Raw genomic sequence first — 23,489 nt, 5'->3', positions numbered from 1 at the left:
TGCTAAGACAAGGGACTTCTTGTATATTGGTGGGATAGGGATGGGAATAAAGTGTTATTCAGTATGCCCTGCAAGTTGGGATAGGTCTGAACATTTATTACCATTCTAAATCTTGTCACCTCTTTTGATATAGGATCACTCTCAACTCAGGTTGTCAGGCTTGGTAGCAAGGTCCCTATCTGCTGAACCATCTTGCCAGCCCTGTTTTGATTTGTAATTTTTTTTTTCTAGATAGGTCTTGTTCTATAGCATAGGTTGGCTTACTTTTTTTTTTTTTAAGATTTTATTTATGATGTATACAGAGTTCTGCTTGTATGTATGCCTGCAGGCCGGAAAAGGGCACCAGATCTCATTACAGATGGTTGTGAGCCACTATGTGGTTGCTGGGAATTGAACTCAAGACCTCTGGAAGAGCAGTCAGTGCTCTTAACCTCTGAGCCATCTCTCCAGCCCCCGGCTTTGAACTCTTTTATGTAGCCCAGGCTGGCCTTAATCTGTTAACCTGCCTGTCTAAGCCTCCCAAGTAGCAAGGATCACAGGTGTGAGTACTACCGCTTTTGTCTTATTTTGTGAAAATAAGGCCCCTGCCAGCTCATTGAAACTTCCTGCTTTCATCTTGCCTGTTTTCCTTTATGAGGTATCTTGGGAATGTTCCTTACTTCTCACATGGCCAGATGGTGTGTGTATGTGGGGATTTGCTGATGGGTAAATTTCCCATTTCATATTGCAAACAGAGGTAAGAATAAAAAATCCTCCTTTGTATACCTTTCATAAATATCTACAGTTATATGGGATAGACTCTCTACAGTAGTACTAGTAGGCTAACGGGTACACATATCTATGGAGTCATTAGATAACAAGAAGTTGCCAATTTTAAAGCAGCATCACTTATGAGTCGTATGACCAACTGTGAAGTTTAATTACCACACATTCACTTCTTTTTCCTTCCGGATTTTTAATTCTTTAAAAATTAAAATATAAATTACATCATTTTCCCTTTTCTCTCTCTAATCCTTCATGTGTATTCCCATCTCCCCACAGTCTTGCTGCTAACATTCTCTTTGTGGACATCCATTAAGCCAAAACTAGTTCTATTGTTGCTATTAGGTTGTGTCAATTTTGGGTATTTTAAATACTGACTCTTGTTTGTGATAATTTGCTATAAGTTCTTAATATAAAAGGAATAAAATTTTTCAAGGTGTCTGGCACACACCTTTAATCCCAGCACTCAGGATGCAGAGGCAGGATGATCTCTGTGAGCATGGTCTACATAATGAGTTCCAGGTCCACCAGGGCTGCACAGTGAGACAATGTCTCTAAAAAACAAAAACGAAGAAACAAGCAAATGTACTTTTATTTGTGTGCGTGCTTTTGCGTGCGTGCGTGCGTGCGTGCGTGCGTGCGTGCGTGCGTGCGTGCGTGCGTGCGTGCGTGCGTGTGTGTGTGTGTGTGTGTGTGTGTGTGTGTGTTCATGCTCCTCTGGGGCTGTACGAGGGCATTGGATGCAGGTGCTCACGGGCATGGAGCTCCAATTTCCGGGAAGAGCAGGAAGTGCTAATAACCACTGAGTCTTTGCAGCCCCTGTACCACAATTTCTTCATTCACTAGTTGATGGACCCATAGGTTATTTGCATTTCTTTAAGACATTTTATTTGCCTTTAATCCCAGCACTCAGAAGGTAGAGGCAGGCAGATCTCTGGGGGTTTGAGACCAGCCTGGTCTGCAGAGTGAGTTCCAGGATAGGCTCCAAAACAATACAGAGAAACCCTGTCTCGAAAAACCAAAAAAAAAAAAATAAATAAATAAATAAAAAATAAAAAAAATAAAAAAATAAAAAAAGAAAGAAAGAAAAAAGGATATTTTACTATAATTTTTATGCATATGGTGTTTTGCCTGCATGTATGAATGCCTAGTGTCTGCAGGGGCAAGAAGAGGGTGTCGGATCCCCTGGAACTGTTGTAACCGATGGTGTGGGGTGTTGTGTGGGTGATGGGAATCCTGGGTCCTCTGGGAGAGCAGCTGTGCTCTTTACTGCTGAGCCATCGTCTCTCCAGCCCCAGTTGCATTTCTTGAATACTGTGAGTAGCAGGGGAGTAGATGTGGAAGTGCAGGTGTCCTTTTTAATAGCCCTGTAGTGTGTTTCTTGGTTCATGCTGTGTTCTGTTTGTGAGGCTTTAGAACTTCCATATTGTTTTTTATATGACTGTACAGGTTTACTTTCCCAACAACTCTGCAAGAAATCCCGTTACTCTGTTTCTGTGCCAGCATTTGTCTCTAAGCAGCTTGTCTCCAGTTGCCTTGGTTTTAAGAGCTCTACAAAATCCGCTAGCTGATTACATGTGGAATTGCTCATTTTCCAACATGTTTTCCTGGTCTGGGTATTATCGGTCTTTAATTTCTGTCAATTTTGTGGGTTTCATTTAAATCATTTTGTGATGAAGCAGACTCCTCTGCCATCCATGATCTTATCACTTTAATAGCTCTGCTTAGCTTTCCTCAGGATTGTTCCGTCTTTGCTTCCTGCCAGTCTCATATAAAGATTATTATGTTAATGTTACATGCTACATATCCAGGTTCCCGGGGTCTCTCCTTTGTCTTCAGTGTTCTTTTAAAGCCGGTTCATTGAAGTACGATTGATAGGGCTTACATTTTTGTGTTTAGATCCTCCCGTCTGTTCTTTGTGGTTTCAGCTGTGCTTTGTTAGAGCTTCCTTTTGCTGTGCTCTGTGGGGTCAGGACCCAGACCCTCATATGTAGTAGACAAGCGCTGCACACTGAGCCGGTCCCTAGCCTGTAACATTCACTCTCGAAAACAGTATGAAATAGGTCATAACTTAACTTCCCCCAGTGACCAAGCACTCACACTGAACTTGTACCTCCTAAAAGCCTTCACTTTTTGGTGAAGGTTGACTTCTTCTTTTATGAACACATTTTGACCAGCGCATTTATGGAAAGGGCTAACAAATCATTTCCTAGAGGTGAGTATATAAAGTGTTAGAGAATGGAGAAGATTGGTGTTGAACCTGAGTTTTATCAGCTGACAGCATTTTCATTCATACATACCTGGTCACAGAGACTGACAAAGCTTGGCTTGAAACTGAGTATTTTACCTCTTGGGACCACCTTTTACTTGGGTTTGTTTTCTTTCTGACCGGGACTTGAGGCACACAGAAGTTAAAAAACGATTCTTGATTCATTATATTGCTATCTTTGGTACATGTGCAGCATTCTTGTTACTTCTGTTTGTTTCATAATGAACTCTTAGGGTCATGCCTTCCCAGACAAGAATGACAGTAAGAACATCATCACATTATGCTATTCCATACATTATTGTACTTTCTCATCTACTTGCTCACAGCTTCCTCTAAAAAGACCTGTCAAGCTGGGCTGTGTGTGAGAGAGGTATGTATGTGAGGGGGGCGGCTATCCTTGTATATACTGTCTTATCAGGTGCCTTTTTAATTTGATACTAGGTTAGTGAGGTTCATCTACATTGTTGTACTTAACTAGAGACAATAGTCTGATCCCTGTATTCCAGAATTTCATGACAGTTTGCCTAGCTCCTGTCAATGGACTTTTCTGTAGCGTTGCTAGACTGCTGCTGTGTAGCTCAGTTGTAGTGTGTACCCAATGTGCTATGTGTCATCCACAGCACTGCCACAAAGCAAAACAGAAACCCCCGTGGTCTTGTTATGAACCTTTTGACTCTCTCATGCTCGAGCAAATTTCTCTTGGATCTGGACCTACATGTAGAACTCCTGGGGTGAAGAGTTTGTGAGTGCGCTTCTTATAAAATAATGACATGTTTCCAAAGCTCGCCCACTTACTATCTCAGCAGCAACTCTTGATGCTGTTAGACTTTATAATGTTTGACTATAACAGTAGAACTGTATCACTCTCTCTCTCTCTCTCTCTCTCTCTCTCTCTCTCTCTCTCTCTCTGTGTGTGTGTGTGTGTGTGTGTGTGTGTGTGTGTTGTGCTCATTGGCCGGGTGTGTTTTTTTTTCTGCTTTACACTTCAGCAATTGTTGAGGTAGCACAAACCCAAGCAGTGTCTGATATCTTGATTCTTCCAAGAGTTTTGATAGGGACAAAGGGCAACTTTTATGAGGCATGAGATAGTCTAAGTCCTCTGTTTGATGTTTGTGTGTCATGCACAAGTGACTAGGCATTATAGATATGACAAGCCAAAGTGCCTCCCTCACCTCAGTTATGGGGACATGATCCTTCTCTGCCACTGTCCTGATTATGTGCTTCTCAGTGTTTTCGATGAGAGTGGAAACTGCAGACTGGGGGTCGGGTCAGTGTGCCACCTACAGTTCAGTCTGTTTAGGAGATCAGGGCAGGAAGAAGGATTGAATCTAGGAGTTGAAGGCCAGCCTGAACAACAGGGAGGCCCATCTCAAAAGACAAATAACAAACAGGAACAAAAAGGAACAGTAAAAGGAACCCTCAAATGTTCTTGTGTACTGAATGAGTTTCCTCACAATTACTTGAGGTTATTTTCCCACACAGAGCCACACGGGCCAGAAAACCAGGCTCTGCTGAGTTTGTGTATCATCAATAGGAAAAACATACCTTTTGCTGTGGGCTTTAGTCCTTAGATAAATGGAGTAGTGGGATTCTTAGAGTCCCCTTCCTTCCACTCTTGATGTGTAATGTTGGCTTTTGTACTTATGGAAGCAGTATGTTGGGGAATTGCTGTGAATTCTGGTCCTGTTCCTTTAGCGTGACTTTAGGTTGATGGATTCTGATATCTTTAACCCATGTGTTTGGTTGCAGAGATTGCCTGGTTATATATGAGCATCTCTGATTCCAGTATTCCCTGCAAGCAGGTGAATACCTTTGCATCTCCTTTTCTTAGTGCAGTTATTTTGTCTGCCTCTCATTCTAGTGTGAGATGTAGCTGACAAAAGTATGGTGGTCTTACTTTGGGGATTTGGAAAGGGAAATAGCTGACAACTCAGAGAAGAGTCTTAATGTCCTAGTTAACAGGTGACAGAAACAACTTAAATTTGCTTGGGTAAAAAGAAGAATTCATCGGGCTGGGCATTGGTGGCTCATGCCTTTAATCCCAGCACTCGGGAGGCAGAGGCAGGCAGATCTCTGTGAGTTCGAGGCCAGCCTGGTCTACACAGCAAGTGGCAGGATAGGCTCCAAAGCTACACAGAGAAACCCTGTCTTGAAAAACCAAAAAAAAAAAAAAAAAAAAAGAATTCATTTAAAACACATGAAACCTTAGAAAGAGTTGAAACCACTTAGCCTCAGAGGGCAATAGTGAGGTTGTGTATCAGTGACAACTAAAATCAGGTATTTTTCTAAAGGGCATGCTCACCTTGACCTCTTCCTGCCTGGGGATTAGGTTTCACTTCTTGGGGACACAGGCAGAAAGCAGACACTTGCAGTCTTGAGATTTTTTTTTTTCTTTTTCTTTTACAAGGTTGTATGTAGCCCAGGTAGCTAAGAATGACCTTCACTTTCTGATCCTCCTGTTTCTACCTTCAAGTGCTGGGGTTGTATGTGTGGCTACATCCAGCTTAAGTATTTACTAATTCTTCTCAAACAGGCTAGAAAGGGACTATGGCTGAGTTAGGTTGAGTCATGTGGCCTTCTTGCACTAGCCTGCCGTGGCCACATAGTATGGCTTTTGTATAGAATGAGGAAAGAGTTTCTAGGAAAATGATGCTGCATGGATATATGCACTGTAAATATGCTGCTTGAATTAATTGTGGTTTCCCCTTTGTTTTTGTCTGGGGTCCTCAGTGTGCAATTTGAATAGCTTACAAGGAGTTTCTGAGCAGTTTGGAATGTGTTTGTCGGCTTCTCTTATTGAGAAGCCATGTCCCTCTGATCCCTTCCTGCTTGATAGAACAGGACCTCTTATAAGAGCAAGCACTGTGCTCTTGGGGATTGAGAAGGACAGAGGGGAGACTCCAGCTGTGGGTGTTAGTGATGAGTTGAGAAGGACAAGCACCTTGACTCCTCAGAGACAGAGTCATTCATGCTAATTTTTTCGTTCAAATCTTTTAACCAGCTTCCAGTTTTAGAAAGTCATAACTATAGAAAAATGAGTATTGAATGCATATTCACTTCCTGTGGATAAATACAACACTGGTTTTGGAAAAGTTTATACCTCCAGGACAAATATTTAAAAGTTGATTGTGAACATGAGCTTGAGATCACTTCTTGTTTAATTTTTAATTTTTCCGAGGTGTTGCCGCCACGCCTGGCCTTGAGATCAGTTTTTATTGCCACATTATCTAATGAAGTGGCAATTGAAATTCAGAGCTCGGGTTTCAGGTTCTCCTGATGTAGTTAAAGAATCTGAGCTGGGTCTACAGTTCTCATGAGGAAGATGAAGATTTGAGAGGCAGGCACACTCTGGTGATAACAATGGTGGCTTGTTGTGACAGATGGGTTTAGATGCTGCTTAGTCAAACTCTCTCTAGTGTAGGGCAACAAAATGACTTGGGTTTGAATTTTATAACTTAAAATTTTTGACAGAAGAGTTTAAACAAAAACAAAAACAAAAAAACCCACCAACACCAACAACAAAAAAACAAAGAGCCACTAAAGTGTAGAGTTGGGACAGTATTTGTATAGCTTGGACCTGTTGCTTGTGATCATCCCAGAATGGCTTTTTGTTTTTGTTTTTGTTTTTTCTTCAAGACAGAGTTTCTCTGTGTAACAATCCTGGCTGTCCTGGAATTCACTTTGTAGACCAGGCTGGCCTTGAACTCGCTGGGATCCATATGCCTCTGCCTCCCAAGTGCTGGGATTAAAGCATGCACCATCACCTCTGGATGTCCTTGACTTCTAAGGAGGGTTTTAATATAATAGGTTAGTTCTCTCTAAACAGGGAAAATGAAAGTTCCATCCATAGTTAAGCTGCTGTAGCAATGAAAAGCCAGCCAATATAATCATACCAGATAATTTTTAAAACAGCTTCAAAGAAGTGTATTTGACATATAATAAACTATAATATGCATGGATGCTTCTTGATTTTATGTGGGGGTTATATCCTGATAAAATCATTGTACATCAAAGTTGTCAGAAGTAAGAAATATATTGAATACATCTACACCCAATACATTTCAGTTAGGATAGTAATTGTAACAGTAACAGCTTGGGTAAGAGTATCCAAGATGCAAGTACATAAATGTATCATTGCAGTGTGACTTACTCCTATCAACTCTGCTACAACTTTAGAGTAAAAACATGTTTTCTTCAACCAGCATGCAGATGTACCTAGTGGGAGACAAATGAGCATGGCTAAGCTGGAGTAACCAGCCAGTATTGGTCATCAGCATTAGACAGCTGCATGACTTGAATAGCTTTTTCACTCTTGCCCGGTACAACATTCTTGCCTATACCACTGGTATACTGGACTCAATGTGGAAAACATGACACAGTTGTCTCTGGCCTCTGGTGGAACAGGATTTAACAGAAGTAATAGCAATCTATCTGGCTTTCTGAACCACCCAAGTGGTCCCAGCTCCCCTGTGAGAGGAGAGGGGTTGGAGGACAAAAAAGGCAGACCTTCAGGGAACCTGTTTTTGAGAGGTGTGGGGGAGGTGGGGGGTGGGGGTGGGTAAGGGAGTTCGTGTTAGAGCTAGAGAGTGCTTTTGTGGTTCTCTGAAAGCTGGAATTCCTAGATTCTTAGCACCAAGTTAATGTTTCTAAACTCAGCCATGTGGATAGGTGTAATGATCTAAACAGGGTATGGCTGTCTGCAGCACAGAGCCTCTGTCCTGCATCCGTGGATCCTCCCTGTCCTCCCTGGAGGGCTTGTTAGAGCAGTTTACTGTGCCCCACCCCCTAGTTTCTGATTTATTGGGTTTGGAATTGGGCTTGAGCAGATACTGCAGATGTGCTGTTCTGGGGAGAATGATTTGAGAACCCTTGTTTCCTGAAGTCTAGCCACAACGGTTATGCTGCAGGCATGTTTAGCCTTTGGGTTAATGTAGGCAGAAGTCCTTCCTGCACCGTGGCATACTTTGTAAACAGAAGGGCACTGAGGGCATTAGAAAACTGAAGGGTATTTGGAACATCAGGTGGTGGCTGGCTCTGTATTTCTGGCTTTTCAGCCCACCTGTAAAGGAACCATCGCCCGAAGTGCCTCTGTATTAAAGTATAAACCTTCCCCAGGGGGTGGTGGCACATGCCTTTAGTCCCGAGCATTTGGGAGGCAGAGGCAGTAGGATCTCTTTGAGTTTGAGGCCAGCCTGGTCTACAGAGTGAGTTCTAGGACAGCCAGGAGTACACAGAGAAATTCTGTAAGTACAAGCCTTCACTTGGATTTCTGTTTCTGCAGCAAGCAGCCATGGATTAGATAACCAATAAAGTTCACTCAGAAAAAGTTTCTCCACCTCGCCTGCCCCCAAACTTCTAATGACCCATCCCTGACTTGCTTCCAGAGATCTGATCTGATCGGCTGACTTACTTAGAATTTGCCTTTGTTGATACACAGACAGTTTCTCTGGGCAGCATGCTGCTGGAGGCGAGAGAAGACCTGAGTAATTTAAACCAATCAGTGCTTCTAACTTGGTCTATGACCTGTTCACTTGTGGGATTGGTCCACAGTGGACCCAATCATCCCAGAGTGTTAGAAAAAAAAGGGGGAAGGACAAGAACTGAGCTTTTTCAGGGGTGAGCATCTGCAGTTATAAAATACCAGCAAACGGGAAAAACAAGTTGGACCACTTATTGTTGAGAACCTGCAAGGATAGTAGCTCATAAAGATGGGTTGGGCAGGTTGTAAAAATGGAGATGGCACTTTGAGATTAGCCTGCTTCTCTCTGTGCAGGGATATTTTTCCCTGTCATCTACCAAGCAGGAAGAGAACCAACTGAGGTTAGAATTCTCACAATCACTAGTGACTGTGAAATTCTGTGCAGAAATTTCCTGCCCTCAGGAAGTTAAACAAGTAGAGGTTCTACCTTGCATTTCATTAGGATGCAGTGAGTTCGAGGCCGTGACAATGACTTGCCTTGTTACAAGGATGAGTGAAGTACCCAGACACAATGCACACCTGAAGCTGAGGTTGAATTAGAAGGGACAGCGTGCGAGAAGGGACAAGGCTCAGATTCCACAACAACCGTTTCGCCTTCTGTTTTACGTTGAGCAGGTTGAGTTTAGTTTCCTTGGAAAATATTGATAATCTTATCTACCTGGGTGGTGCTAAATAAGCATGATTAGACTGCTTGGCACATGATAGACACTCGACAGATGGAGTTCCCTTTCCTTCTTAGAAGTAGATGACTTTTGTCATTTTGCTAGATTGGCTGGATATGGGTCCAGCCTGACTGTCCACCTGTGAACTTGTAATGAAGGCAGGGTAGAGAGGAAAATGGAGAATGGTTGTCGTTGCAGCATCTTCCTCACTCCAAACCACAGGAAGCTGATTTTGACAAGAAAAAGTGTTTTCCAGCTAATCACTGAGCAGAATTCCTGGAATCCAGTTGCAGAGAGGGAGGAGTGATGAGCAAAGGGGTCAAGACCAGGCTGGGGAAACCTACAGAAACAGCTGACCTGAACAAGTGGGAGCTCATGGACCCCAGACTGACAGCTGGGAAACCAGCATAGGGAGCCCGGTCCCCTGAACGTGGGTGTCAGTTAGGAGGCCTGGGTAGTCTGTGGGGCCTCTGGTAGTGGAACAGTATTTATCCCTAGTGTACCAATGGACATGGGGAGCCAATTCCTCATAGAGGGTTACTCTCTTGGTCTAGACACAAGGGGGAGGGCCTAGGCCCTGCCCCAAAGGATGAGACATACTTTGATCCCCCAGGGAAGGTCTCTCCCTTTCTATGGAGCAGAAGAGAGATGGGGTGTGGGTGGGGGGCATGGGAGAATGGGAGGGGGAGAGAACTGGGATTGATATATAAAATAAGATTGTTTCTAAATTAAATAAAAAAATTAAAAAAAAAGAAAAAGTGCTTTCCCAACCTTTTGAGTTTTATTGGCTCTGACTTCTGGGAGCAGGGTGGAGAAGATGGGGTTCGAAGAACCCTGTTGCTCTGTCTTGTTCCCATCGAGCAAGGCAGAGACTGGGGAGCACCTATGCGTCTGCACTGCATTGCCCTCTCCTTGTTTTCATTTGGGTGTTCCACCAGGTGCAGGGTGTTTTCATTGACTCTCTAGGAGGGAGAAGGGGAAGGGTTAAACGTAGCCACAAGGTTTTGTTCACAAGAGACATAATTGGCATCCTTCTAATGAGTATAATTACATTTTGAATAAAACTTGTCCTCATCATAATTACTTCTTGTATGGCTCTTTGAAATAATATAATTATTTTGACATTTGGGAAAAAGTTCTTTTGGGGAGGGGGACAGGGTCTCACTGTATAGCCCTGGCTGTCAGGCTGGCTTTGAACTTACAGAGTGCCTCTGCCTCCCAAGTGCTGGGATTAAAGGCATGCCCCATTATGCCCAGTTACAGTTCTTTTCATATTGATATACCCTGTGTACCTCCAAAAATTAATTATTCTATTCTTTAAACTTCTTTGTGTGAGATATGTTTTTGAGATAAACTTTTGAATTTGATCTCAAGAGTGAGTCTGAGGCATTCCTTGGTTGGCTGGACTCTGCTGTGTAGATTTCCATTTCCCCTTTCTGTTCTTTTTCACGCGTGAAGACCCTGGAGTAGAGAGACCCAGCCCAGAGCTTGCTGGAGGCTGCTGGGAGTGGCAGGGCCAACATTTGGCCCTGGGAATTATGACTCAAGCTTTTCTTCTTCCAGGACAGATCTTAAATTGTATTTTGCCTCTACTTTCTTTGCCTTTAGTTGCCCAGGCAATCTTTTTACAGCAAGTTCTGGGCTTCTTTTTATTGCATGTATTTATTTGTGTAAATATGTGTGCATCTGGGGGTGCACTTGTGACACAGCATATGTGTGTAACACAGAGGATAACTTGTGGGAATTGGTGCTCTCCTTCCACCATGTGGGTCCTAGGGACTGAACTCAGGTTCCTTTGCAGGTTGAGCCACCTTGAAGGCCAGGCTCTGGGCCAGGCTTTGGAGACTCAGCAGCAAGGCTGCCCACATTACTGTTTTTTATTGGGTCTGTCTTGGGAAAGTTATCCAATCCCTGGAGCCACAGCTTCCTCATTTCTGAGAGAGGTGTCACACCTGTAAAATTGTGCCTAGGACATGAGCTACCTGCTGAGTTTTGGTACCAGTCCAGTCTGGGTTGGTCGCTTGTGAACAGTCCGTTGTCTTCAGAAGTTAGAGCTAAGTGAGTGAGCCATTGCCTGGCTGTGAGTAGGTGTTCTGACGTGGAGATAGATGTGGGGAGATAGGAGAGGTTTGTTCCTCACCCTGCAGGGACTTGAGTGAAAAGCCCCTAAGAGGTGGCTGCACTTGAACCAAGATTTGGAGCCCAGTGAGGGATTAGCAGGCAAAGAAAGGGGGAAGGGCATTCCAAGCAGTACAAAGCCTCTGAAAGGACTAGGCCTCTGGTAAAGTTCCTGCTGGAGGGGAAAGGAAGGGGAGTGGATCTTGGAGAAACTAAGACAGGCTTTTAAGAAAAGGAAGCCTTTTATAGTTCTGATGGGGTCTCTAGAGTAAGGGCAGGCCTTTGACTTGGCAGAGCATTGGCCTGAGAGGGTGTTATGTTCTTTTGTAAGGAATTCAGTGGGAGCCAAGAATGGTTCCCACCGGGGCCCCCTGCGGTGGAATCTAAGTACACTCCCTGGAAACCCACCTGCTGGCTTGGCCAGTGGCCCTGAATTCCACTTTCAGAGGGAAATGATCCCATTCCTTTCTAACCCTGAATATGAAACAATGCAGAAATCACTGCATACTCCGTTAGCAGAGAACACAAGATAAAAGGTGTCCTATTGCAAAGACACACCCTATATATAGATGCCGATAATAATTGCAAGGGTATAAAATAGCAGAAAAATCAAAAGCTCTAAAGGACCCCCCCCCCACACACACAGCGTTTTTCTGTGTAGTTCTTGTTATAATAAATTGAGTGAGGGACCATGGCGGGCGAGGGTGACCGACAAACATGCTAGGCAGACAGAACTTAGTGAGAAGTTTTATTAGAAACTGGAGGGAAGGGAAGAAGGAAAGAGAAAAGAGGTAAAGACACACAGAGACAGACAGAGGACAGAAGAGGGAGACAGGAAAAGTCCTGTCTGCCCCAGGGAACTGTGGAAAGAGAGCAAAATAGAGGGGATCTTTTTTTAAAGAGCCAGGGTACATATACCTGCCATGCGCAGGTGGGTGAGAAGCGAGCCAGGTTTGCATGAAATACAACAGCCCTGGCTGTCCTGGAACTCGATTTGTAGACCAGGCTGGCCTTGAATTCAGAGATCAACCTGCCTCTTCCTCCCCAGTGCTGGGATTAAAGGTGTGCGCCACCACCGCCTGACCTAAAGGATTTACTTGTATCCAGTATATTAGGAGTTTTCCCTATGTTCATCAGACATTGGGGTAGATAAGATTCTTCATGTCCTTTAATCATTCAGACATCCTTATGAAGTAATTGTCCGCAGTTTACGCAGGTGAGGACACTGGGATCTGGAGGAGCCCAAACAGCCTGATGCTATTATTATTATTTTAGAAAAAAAATTTTTTTAAGATTTATTTTTATTTTTTATGTATACAGTGTTTTGTCTGCATGTATCCCTGCACGCCAGAAGAGGGCACCAGATCTCATTACAGATGGTCGTGAGACACCATGTGGTTGCTGGGAATTGAACTCAGGCCCTCTGGAAGAGCAGCCAGTGCTCTTGACCGTTGTTGAGCCATCATCTCTGCAGCCCCCATTATTTTTTTTAAGATTTATTTTCAGTGTGCATGTGTAAATATGTGTGAAAGTGTGCACACTTGCATGCAGATGTCCTCAGTGGCCAGAAGACAGTGTTGGATTGTTTGGAGCTGGATTTATAGATGGTTCTGAGCTGCCTGATGTGAGTGTGGGCAACTCACCCATATATGAGCTGGTTCCTCTGATCTGAATGGGGTAGGTAGGTGGGTGTAAGATTTACTGCAGCTAATTATTTCATTTAATTACATTCTGAGATAAATAAGTATTAGTGTAGTGGTATCTTACCGGTAAACCTGTAATGGTGGCCACACCCCTTTGGGCCTGGCTTCAAATGGATGGAAGTAGAAAGAGGGAAGTGTGAGGTGTGGTCTTGCTTGTGCACTCTTTGTTTTGGGTCAGTCGAACTGTTAGGAAGGACAGAGAAGCGCTCCCGAGGTTCTTTATTACTATTTGTGTAAGTGTTCCCCAATAAACACCCATTTTTCATTTATCTTGGGTCTAGTGAAATCATTACACCTTCATCTCACTACCCCTTAGTCATTGTTCCAGCCAAGGACTGTTTTTCATGCTCCAAGTTTTGCACTGGCCGTATCTTTGTCTGGGTGTATTCTTTCACCAGAAGTGTTATGCCTCTGCCTCCTGCAGCAAATACTACCAGCATGTGCTACCACAACCAGCCACTATTTTTTAACCACTTTATCCTTTTTTTTCCTTTCCCAAGTCTACATATATTTTTAAAAACACTGTATAAACCCTTTAGAGATTTTTCTTCATCTGAATCTGTCTTTATTGTATATCTTGATCTCTAGCCATGAGTCTTTTTATCTGCTAAACAGCATGGCTAAAGTTAAAGCTGAAACCTCCCTTAAAGGAGCCGAGAGCCTCTGCTTGCCTCTATCAAACAGAAACAACCCAAGAAAATGCTGCTACCAAGAAGCTGTGCTTGACTTTGTTCTTTTGTTTCTAAAATCCCCTCCTTTTTTTTTTTGGTTTTTCGAGACCGGGTTTCTCTGTGTAGCTTTGGAACCTATCCTGGCACTCGCTCTGGAGACCAAGCCTCGAACTCACAGAGATCCACCTGCCTCTTCTTCCGGAGTGCTGGGATTAAAGGCGTGCACCACTATCGCCCGGCTTCTAAAATCCCTTTTTAAGCTTTTGTCAGGTTCTATGTGGAAATTCATCCTCACGTCTGAGTTCTTTCCCACCAGCTTGGCTGCCTGAATCCCAAATAAATACATGGACGCTATATATGAATTATAAAATTGTTAGCCGGTGGCTAGGGCTTCTTATTGACTAGTTCTGTCTTAATTATTAACCCATAGCTACTAATCTGTATTTCCACGTGGTCCTGGCTTACTGGAGAATGGCCTGACTTGTTACTCCTTTGGCGGCCTATATGGTGACTGACTTTGGTGGGTTCCCTTTGCCTACCTTTCCCAGAATTCTCCTTGTCTTCTAGTCCCACCTCCATGCCTGCCTTATTGGCACAGTGTTTTATTCATCAACCAATAAGGGAAACATACATATGGAAGGACATCCCTCCATCATATTAGTTATATTATATGTAATAACTTTCTCCCATTTCTTTAACCCTTTCAGTTATGAGTAAATAATGACATCGTCTCTTGTTTTGTTTTGTTTTTTCCCTAAGGTTAAAAATGTGTCTGCAGGCACACAAGACATGCCTCCACCGCCATCTGACTATGCAGAGAGAGTGGACAGTCTGATGGCCTACTCCTCTAATGGCAAAGTGGACGGCAAGCGGTCATACCCAGAGTCTTTCTATAAGTCAACACCCTTGTAAGTAGCACCTTAGTTTGGTAACGTTTGTCTAAGAGGAATATTGGCCTATCACTTTGTGCCATCCTCCCTTACACTGTTTGAGTCACCAGGCTGAGAAGCGACAGAGCCACTCTCCTTTAAAAAGTGCCTGCCAGTAGGCAGGATAGCTGGATGCAGAACCTCCTTCCTGTTGCAGTGATTTTGCTAGAGGCCTCAGTGCTGCTTGAGAATGCAGGATGAGGAGGGTGAGACCCCTCCTTTTCATCTGCTAATTGTATTGAAAGGTCAGATCTGTGGCTTTTCACTAGGAGTGGGGGGTTCTGTAGTCTGCTCTGTGGTGATATATTGTTTATGATATTTATGCTTTATTAAAACTTGAAGCTGAAGATCAGAGAAGCAAAGCAGCCAAGCCAGTCTCCCTGAATCCTTAGAGGCAAAAGGCTCTGAACTTCTGTCCCCCCTCCTTATATTCCGCTCTCTGCCCAGCTATATTCTCCTGTCTACACCTTCCTAGTGGTGGGATTAAAGGCATGTGATCCCAGGTCCTGAGATCACCTTTGTGTGAGCTGTTTCTTTTAAGACTGGATCAATTTCTGTAGTTAGTGTGGCCTTGAACTTACAGAGATCTATCTACCTCTTAATTTTGAGTCCTGGGATTAAAGGTGTGTGTTACCATTCCCTGGATAGCTAGTGTGGCTTGTGGCTAGCTTTGCTTTCTGAATTCTCAGACAAGCTTTAATATATCATAAGAAATGTATCACCACACTGCTTGGAAGTGAGTGTGGAAGTTAACTGAGCAGAGGTGTATTAAGAAAACTTAAGTTTTCTCCCTTTGCCTGTGATTATAGGGTCTTATAGACAGGAAAGGTTGTGTGTTGATAGGCTCTGATCACACACATGCCTGTTAAACTAGAAAACACTATTTGAATTCCAGAATTTTGGTTATCTGTCTGTTTTTCACCATTTAACAAAATATCCAAGGCAGAGTTACTTTGTAAACCTCATAGCTGGGGAGGTAAGGGCACTGGCACCTGCTTGGCTCTGGTGAGGACCTTGTGGTGATGGCAATGTAATGACAGGGGCACCTTTGGGGACAAGAGAGAGCAAGGCACAGGTTGAGAGGGACCTCAGGCCTCTTGAAGGGAAACACTCATGGTGTCTTTAGAAACCTCCCAGTAGGCTCCAGGGCTTGAAGGCCCACAGTGATACCAGACATCACCATCTTAAGGATGAAGCCTGCCACCACTAAATGCAGGGAGGATACACTGGGACCACCTCCAAACCTTAGCATTTCCTTTGTGCTTTCCATGTTGTTGGAATGTGTGAAACCTCACAGTTAAGATTTGCTGTTTCCCCATCATACTCACCTAACTCTGTCTTGAAGTAACTAAGAATTTAATGTATGTCCCCATCTATTAGTTTAATCTTTAAAAAAAGTAAGACTTATGTTAGGATTTATGGGAGAAGCAGGGGGTGAATATGATCAAAATTTACTGAATTTAATTTTCAAAGAAATAATAATTCTTTAATAATATTTTGAAAAAGATTTATTTTAAATTACCTGTGTGTATGGTGGGAGTGGGGGGGGGTGGGGTGGGGGTAAGGGGGGTTAGGAGGTGGGAGGGGTAGGTTGTGTTGTGCACATGAGTGCAGTTGTCAAATCCTCTGGAGCTGGAGTGACAGATGGTTGTGAGCTGTGAGCCTCCTGGTGTGGGTCTTCTGGAAGAGCAGCCCTGGATATTGTTTCTTCTCCTTCACTAATGGCATGTCATTAGAAAAGAAGGGCTCTTGTAAATCTGTTTTCAGTCCTGTATTGTCTCGAATACCAGTCATTCGTACAACACTGAGCTAAGTGCTCCTTCATCTTCATGTTTTCATAGAGTTTGCCAAACAAAGATGGGCAAAATGCAGAACACTCAGTCAAAGGCCATAATAGGAATAGCAAAGGCAGGTGAGGGGAGTGTGTCAGAACGAAGAATGAATTCCAAACTTACAAAAATGGCCCTCTACAAAAGACAAAGTAAGTTGGTACACGGCTTTAATCCCAGCACTTGGAAGACAGAGGCAGGTGGATCTCTGTGAGTTCAAGGCTAACCTGGTATACACAGCCAGGACAGCTAGGTCTACACAAAGAGAAACCCTGTCCTTTTTTTTTTTTTTTGGTTTTTCGAGACAGGGTTTCTCTGTGGCTTTGGAGCCTGTCCTGGAATTAGCTCTTGTAGATCAGGCTAGTCTTGAACTCACAGAGATCCGCCTGCCTCCTGAGAACTGGGATTAAAGACGTGCATCACCACTCCCCAGCTTGAGAAACCCTGTTTTGAACCCCATCCTCCAAGTTTCTTTAAAACCTAAAATCCCTTTAAAGAATTAGTCTCTCAGCTGTGGGTGCCAGTAAAATAAACAATAAGTTAAATACTTCTTTACTTCAAGAAGGAAATGCCAGAACATAGTTACAGTCAGATCAAAGCAATGTCCAGTATATGGGATTCACCCACGGTCTTCTGGGCCCCTCCTCCAGCTTTGCCCTCTGAAGCACACACATTTTGTCTTCTAATCTTGGGCAGGCTCTACTCCACGGCTGTTGCTGTTCTTATGGACAATCTGTGGTACTGGAGTCTCCAAAAGGCCGGGTCTTCTGCTGCAGCTGGGCTGCACTTTCACCTCTCTTCGGCACTCTTCATGGTGCCAGACCTCAACTTCCCTGCATAATCCCTTCAATCCTAGGCCTTTGACTGCTACTGAGGCTGCACCTTCACCAATGGTCTCTCCTGGCCTCTCAGTGCCAAGCCTCAAATGTTCTCCATGACCCCTCCATGCCTTCAAAACCAGCACCACCTGGGTGCTCTTGCACTACCAACTTCGGCTGCCAGCATGAGGTACAGCCGTGGCCACATCTGGAACACAGCTTTTATGTACTCACTGCAAACATTTGCCCTCAATGATGCCGGTCTTTCCTTTCCTTTCCCTTCTCCTTCCTTCCTTCCTTCCTTTCTTTCTTCCTTCCTTTCTTCCCTTATTTATTAATTATTTGGTCTCTTTTCCTCATCACTAATTTCTCAGCTTCAGCTAACCAGCATTGATGATCCTGGTAGAACAAAGGTTTCTCTTTAGTGATTCAGGTCTCTTGCTAATCATAGCCAATTCTTCATCCCTGACTGACCAGAGCTACAGATTCTTCACACAAATGGCCCAAATCTTTGCTTTGCTTCCCTCTGAAATGTCACAAGCCAGGCATACCTGTCTGCTGTCAATATTCTTATCTTCAAAGCTCCAATAGAACAGCTCACTGAGCTCTCAATGACTTTTCTAGGCCAAAGCCACAATCCTCCCCAAAACAGCATGGTCAGGTCTGTCACAGCAATATCCGACTATCCTGGTACCAACTTGTCTTAGTTAGGGTTACTATTGCTGTGATTAAACACCATGACCAAAGCAACTTGGGGAGGAAAAGGCTCATTTGGTTACATTTCTTTATCACTGTTCATCAGTGAAAGAAGTCAGGACAGGAACTCATGCAGGGCAGGAACCAGGAGGCAGGAGCTGATGTAGAGACCTGCAAATAGGCGAGCCATATTCAGAAAGCTTTATTTGAAGCCTGGCATGGTGGTTCATTCCTGTAGTCCTAGCCCTTGGGGAAGTAGAGGCAGGATGATCAAGAGTTCAAGGTCATTCATCCTCAGCTGTATTGTGAATTTGTGGCCAGGGTCGCACAACACCCTGTCTCAGAAACAAACAAACCCCCTTCAAAACAAAGGACAACAACAAAGTCTTGTTTTACTGTCTCAAAGTAAAAAAAGCACGTACAGTAGCTGGTATTGTGGGTGGATTGTTGAAAAACTTGTTAATCATTGACACTCATGGAAGCATAGCATTCGAATAACACGTACATTGGCTGAATAGTTTTCGACAGAAGAAATAAATACCACCACCCCCATTTCCCCAACTGCACCTCCATTCCCTGAAGCTTTAGGGTTAATAGAGCTTAAGTGTGGTTAGAATGCTAAGGCCCTGACAATAGTGAGAACCAAGTGGCCCTAGAGACCAGTAAACCTGAGAGATAAATGCTCAGCTTCTGGATTCTGTAAGTTAGAAACAGTAGGAGAGGGGAAGGGGCTGGAGATACAGCTTGGTGGATGAGTGCTGCCTGCCCAGCATTCATGAGGTCCCAGGTTCAATCTGAAGCATCAGCCACTAAAGAAAACAAAAAATGTGAGGAAGGGGGGAAAAAGCTTCAGATATTTTAAATAGTTGGTTTGAATAGCCAGGCTGATACCTAACTTTGTTCATTTCTGTTCTTACTGTTTACAGAGCAAAGTGAAACTGTTTCTGTTACTCAGAAGTAATGTACACTTGTCCTAACCCTTACTTTTTATTACTGCATTGGGCTTTGTTTTCATGCTTGTGGCTGGAACATTACATGCAATTTAAAATCTGATGCAACATGAAATAATTACTTCAGAAGCATAATAAGTGTTATGGTAAATCTCCTGTTGATTCTAGATGGCCTTAAGATCAACACAGAGAGAGTTAAATGAATACTTAATAAACTCCTCCCTTTGAATGGTGGGGGTTTAGACAGGGTCTCACTGTGTAGCCCACCCAAGGAGACTCAAAGATTCTGCTCTAACCTCTTGAATGCTGGGGTGACAGGCATTTGTCACTATATTCAAAAGCAGGAAGCATTTTAGTTTAAGTATTGTAGTCTTTCAAACTTTCATCTCTAAAAGATAATCTATATGTGGTAACATAAAATTAATGTTGCAAAGAGCCTATCTCCATTGGATAAGCTGTGTCTTGGTCCTCACACAGCATTCCACAGGTTCCAGGGGACTGGAAGAACCTGTAGAAAAGAATTTTGCTCATTTTCCTGAGAGCCTTTTGTAGAGTAAGTCTCTGGCACGGGGCAAATAAACACCTCTTATAACTTAGTTTGAACTTCCTAAAAGGAAGTGTGAGATCTATTTTTCTTAGAAGTTTGAGCATGGACGCCCTCCCCCAAGCAGAGCTGTAAACCTTCTTGTGTTACAGGGCTCTGAATTGTGCCAAACTGACTGCAGAAAGTCAGGCATCTGTCTGCTCAGCGTAGCAGATGAACTCCTCGGATGAGTGCTTGAGTATGGGTGCCTCCTGGTGCTGTTTTCACTGCCCTTTTGGGTTGCAGAGTGGTGGTAGAGTCAGAGTGTTCTTCTTGGTCTCTGAGCAGTGGCCTGTGTTTTCACTAGGGTACCTGAAGTGGCCCAGGAGCTTCCTTTGACTTCGCCTGTGGATGACTTCAGGCAGCCTCGGTACAGCAGCAGTGGTAACCTAGAGACACCTTCAAAGAGGGCTCCCACAAAGGGAAGAACGGGAAAGCTGAAGAGAACAGAGCCGGACTACTATGAAACAGACTACACTACAGGTGGTGAATCGTGTGACGAGTTGGAGGAGGACTGGGTTAGGTAAGACCTTTCTCCTTTTCCAGGTTGACCAGCCAGGTTTAGGGTTATTGCCTTTGAAACTGCGGTCATGTTGTCATCTCATTTTTTTGCCACCCCCCAAGGCCTGGGGACAGTTTTAGAGGTTGGGTTTTTCTTTGGTTCCCTTTTATAAAACAGAAGTAGAGGGGTCTGTTTGGTTGTAACTGTGTTTCTCTCACACACATACTTCTTCCTGAAATGGCTCTTTACCACTAGACCCCCAAGGAAGGCTTTCAAAGAAATAAAACATGGGTATAGGGGAGTTGTGTCGGACTGATTATAAAATTTCCAAGTCACACAGGCTTTCCTTTGGCAGTTACCTTCAAGTTACACTTTCATGGTAAGCCCTGAGTTTCTTTTAAAGTTTAATCCAAAGAACTCTGTGACAGTTTCATAAACAGTTAAGGAAACAGTTTGGAGTTGCAGCAAAAGTTATGGTTGAGGTCTTTGTGTCAGTGGCTGGGTTTAGTCTACCATCACTGAATATACAGATATGTGATGTGTAGCTTGCCCTGTTAGGCATTCTGACACTAGAACCACTAGAACAGACTTCAGAAAATTTTTTTTGCCTGCCTGCCTGCCTGCCTGCCTGCCTTCCTTCCTTTCTTCCTTCTTTCCCTTCTCTTCCCTTCCCTTCTCTTCCCTTCTTTTCCCTTCTCTTCCCTTCCCTTCCCTTCTCTTCTCTTCCCTTCCCTTCCCTTCTTTTCTTTTCTTTTTCTTTTTCTTTTTTTTTGAGACAGGATCTCTCTGTGTAGCCTTGGCTGTCCTAGAACTCAATCTGTAGACTAGGCTGGCCTCAAACTCAGAGATCTACCTGTGCCTCCCAAATTCTGGGATTAAAGGTGTACACCACCACTGCCCCACTCAAGCATGCTTCTCAAGGCGTTAGGAGCATGGATAAGCTTGACATCCCTTACTTACGGTTCTTGTGCTTTTCATTCTTTGCCCACAAGAATCTTACTAGCCTGGTTTATTCATCTATCTGTGAAATATCTGTCTAAGTTGTATGAGGGACATTTAACTGAGAAATCAAAAGTTTCTGTTTTCCTTTTAATTAAAAGATACAATTTTCTTCCCTGTAAAATGAAGACATTTTACTGACTGTTAGTGTTAAAATTTAAGTCCCATATTCCATGAAGCTTCCTGTGAAATAATACCCAGCATTTTTCCAGTGGATGTTTTGATGTGTCAGCTTCCTATACAAGGAATGGCTAACACATTCAGAGATACAGAATCCATCTTAGAGATTGTTTATTACATTTTCTTTTTTTGGGTAGGGGGCACTGTGTGTGTGTGTCTGCGTGTTGTGTCTCTGTGTGTATGTGTGTCTGTGTGTCTATCTCTGTGTGTGTGTGTGTGTGTGTGTGTGTCTGTGTGTTGGGTTTCTGTGTGTGTGTCTATCTGTGTGTGTGTGTCTATGTGTGTCTCTGTGTGTGTGTGTAGGTCAGAGGACAATTTGAGGGAGTCAGAATCACTTACTTCTCTCCTTACACCATGTGGGTCCTAAGGATCAAACTCATGTCCCCAGGTTTGGATGTAAGCACTTCTGCCTGCTGAGCCATCTTGCTGGCTTCAGAATTCCAGCTTTAATTCATCATATTTTCATGAATTGCCAAATTGCTTATGCAATGACCTTGTTTTTATAGGTTTTTTTTTTTTTTTAATGCTGGAGATAGAACCTAGGATATTACACACTAATCACACACATTAGTGCTGAGCCTCTGTGTGTACATTTTTAAATGCATACTTTTCTAATGACAAAACAAGATAAGCTGTTTTCACTTGGGAAAAATAAGACCAAAAATAAACAAATAAGCTGGTATGAAGATGGTAGCTGGTAGCAGGAAACAGCCACTCCTGGCCAGCTGCTCTTCGGCAATTTGTGTTCAGTTATCCTGTGGTATCACTAGTGAGAATCCTGTTCAGTTATCCTGTGGTGTCACTAGTGAAAATCATGTTCAGTTATCCTGTGGTGTCTCTAGTGAAAATCGTGTTCAGTTATCCTGTAGTGTTATTAGTGAAAATAGTGTTCTGTTATCCTGTGGTGTCACTAGTGAGAATAGTGTTCTGTTATCCTGTGGTGTCACTAGTGAGAATAGTGTTCTGTTATCCTGTGGTGTCACTAATGAGAATCAGTGCATTCTTACTAATTGGGAACCTTAAATCTCATGACTTTCACCTTTTGTAAAAATATGAGGAGTATTAATTTAAAGTGAGTGGTAATATAAAAAACATAATTATTATTTTTGTGCAATAGTAGGGTTTGAACTCAGAACCTTGTACATGGTGTGGGCAGATGGTCTGCCACTGAGCTGTCTCTTCAGGTCTGAAGTCATTCTATAGGGCTTATGTTTGGAACTTTAAGTAAGGGAGCACAGCCATGTGACCAAATGATGGTCTCCCTTGCAGAAGGGCATCCCGTTGACAAGTCTGTGGCTTTGGGAGGCAAGTGCTTGGAATGGTGAGGCAGGAGGGGAGATCCACTTCCCACTGCAGACTAAGTGCCTGAACAGCTAAGGGGATGATAGGGTTTCCAGGCAGGTCACCTTTATAGTCTCTGTTGCAGTTCTTTGTAGAATTTAGTTGCATCCCACTTCTGTCTCCTAGGACACAGCAGAAAACAAGTGAGCACAGTTTCACACTCCTTACCAGTGTGCTGCCTTTGAGGGAAGCCACTGGCTTCTTCTGTGTATGAAGGGTACTCACGTAACCATTTCCTCCTTTGCTTCCCAGGGAATATCCACCTATCACTTCCGATCAACAAAGACAGCTCTACAAGAGAGATTTTGACACAGGTCTACAGGAGTACAAGAGTTTACAAGCTGAACTCGACGAGGTCAATAAAGAGCTCTCTCGTCTAGACAAAGAACTGGATGACTACAGAGAAGAAAATGAAGAGTACATGGTAAGGTCCAAACCTAATTTGTTTTGTCTGTTTTTTGGTTGGTGTTTTGTTTTTAAAGTCAGGGTCTCACATACCTCAGGCTGACCTTGAACTCACTGTACAGCTGAGCATGACATTGAATACCTGATGCTTTTGCCTTCATCTCCCAAGTATTGGGATTTCAGACATGTGCCCTACCTTTCCTGGCTTCAGACCACACACACCCACCCACCACCCACCACCACCCACCCTGGCTTCAGACTCCACCACACACACACACACACACGCACTCATAATATAAATAAATTAGTTACAAAGCAATGATCTAAATGCATAAATGTATCCCTGCCTATTTAAAAGAAAATGGTCATATTAATTTTTCTATTTATAAATATAATTCATACTGGGCATTGGTGGCACAGTCCTTTAATCCCAGCACTCGAGGCAGAAGGATCTCTGAGTTCGAGGCCAGCCTTGTCTACAGAGCGAGTGCCAGTATAGGTTCCAAAGCTACACAGAGAAACCCTGTCTCGAAAAACAAAGAAACAAAACAAAACCAACACACACACGCACGCACGCGCACACACACACATTA

At 43.5% G+C, this 23,489-nt stretch overlaps 1 protein-coding gene across 2 annotated transcripts in view; it reads left to right on the top strand.

Annotated features, from left to right (window-relative positions):
• Window positions 1-23,489, top strand: part of Ocln (occludin) — a 50,418-nt gene that overhangs the window by 19,723 nt on the left and 7,206 nt on the right. For both annotated transcript variants that reach the window (XM_027401616.2, XM_035440530.1), the window contains 3 exons: window positions 14,424-14,572; window positions 19,777-19,992; window positions 22,744-22,915. In XM_027401616.2, the coding sequence (XP_027257417.1) occupies window positions 14,424-14,572; window positions 19,777-19,992; window positions 22,744-22,915 (537 nt within the window). The remainder of the gene's footprint in view (window positions 1-14,423; window positions 14,573-19,776; window positions 19,993-22,743; window positions 22,916-23,489) is intronic.

The sequence above is a fragment of the Cricetulus griseus genome, chromosome 2 (assembly GCF_003668045.3).
Source record: "Cricetulus griseus strain 17A/GY chromosome 2, alternate assembly CriGri-PICRH-1.0, whole genome shotgun sequence".
NCBI lineage: Eukaryota > Metazoa > Chordata > Mammalia > Rodentia > Cricetidae > Cricetulus > Cricetulus griseus.
The sequence above is the reverse complement of the archived record's forward strand: the minus strand, read 5'-3'. Positions and strand labels throughout refer to the sequence as shown.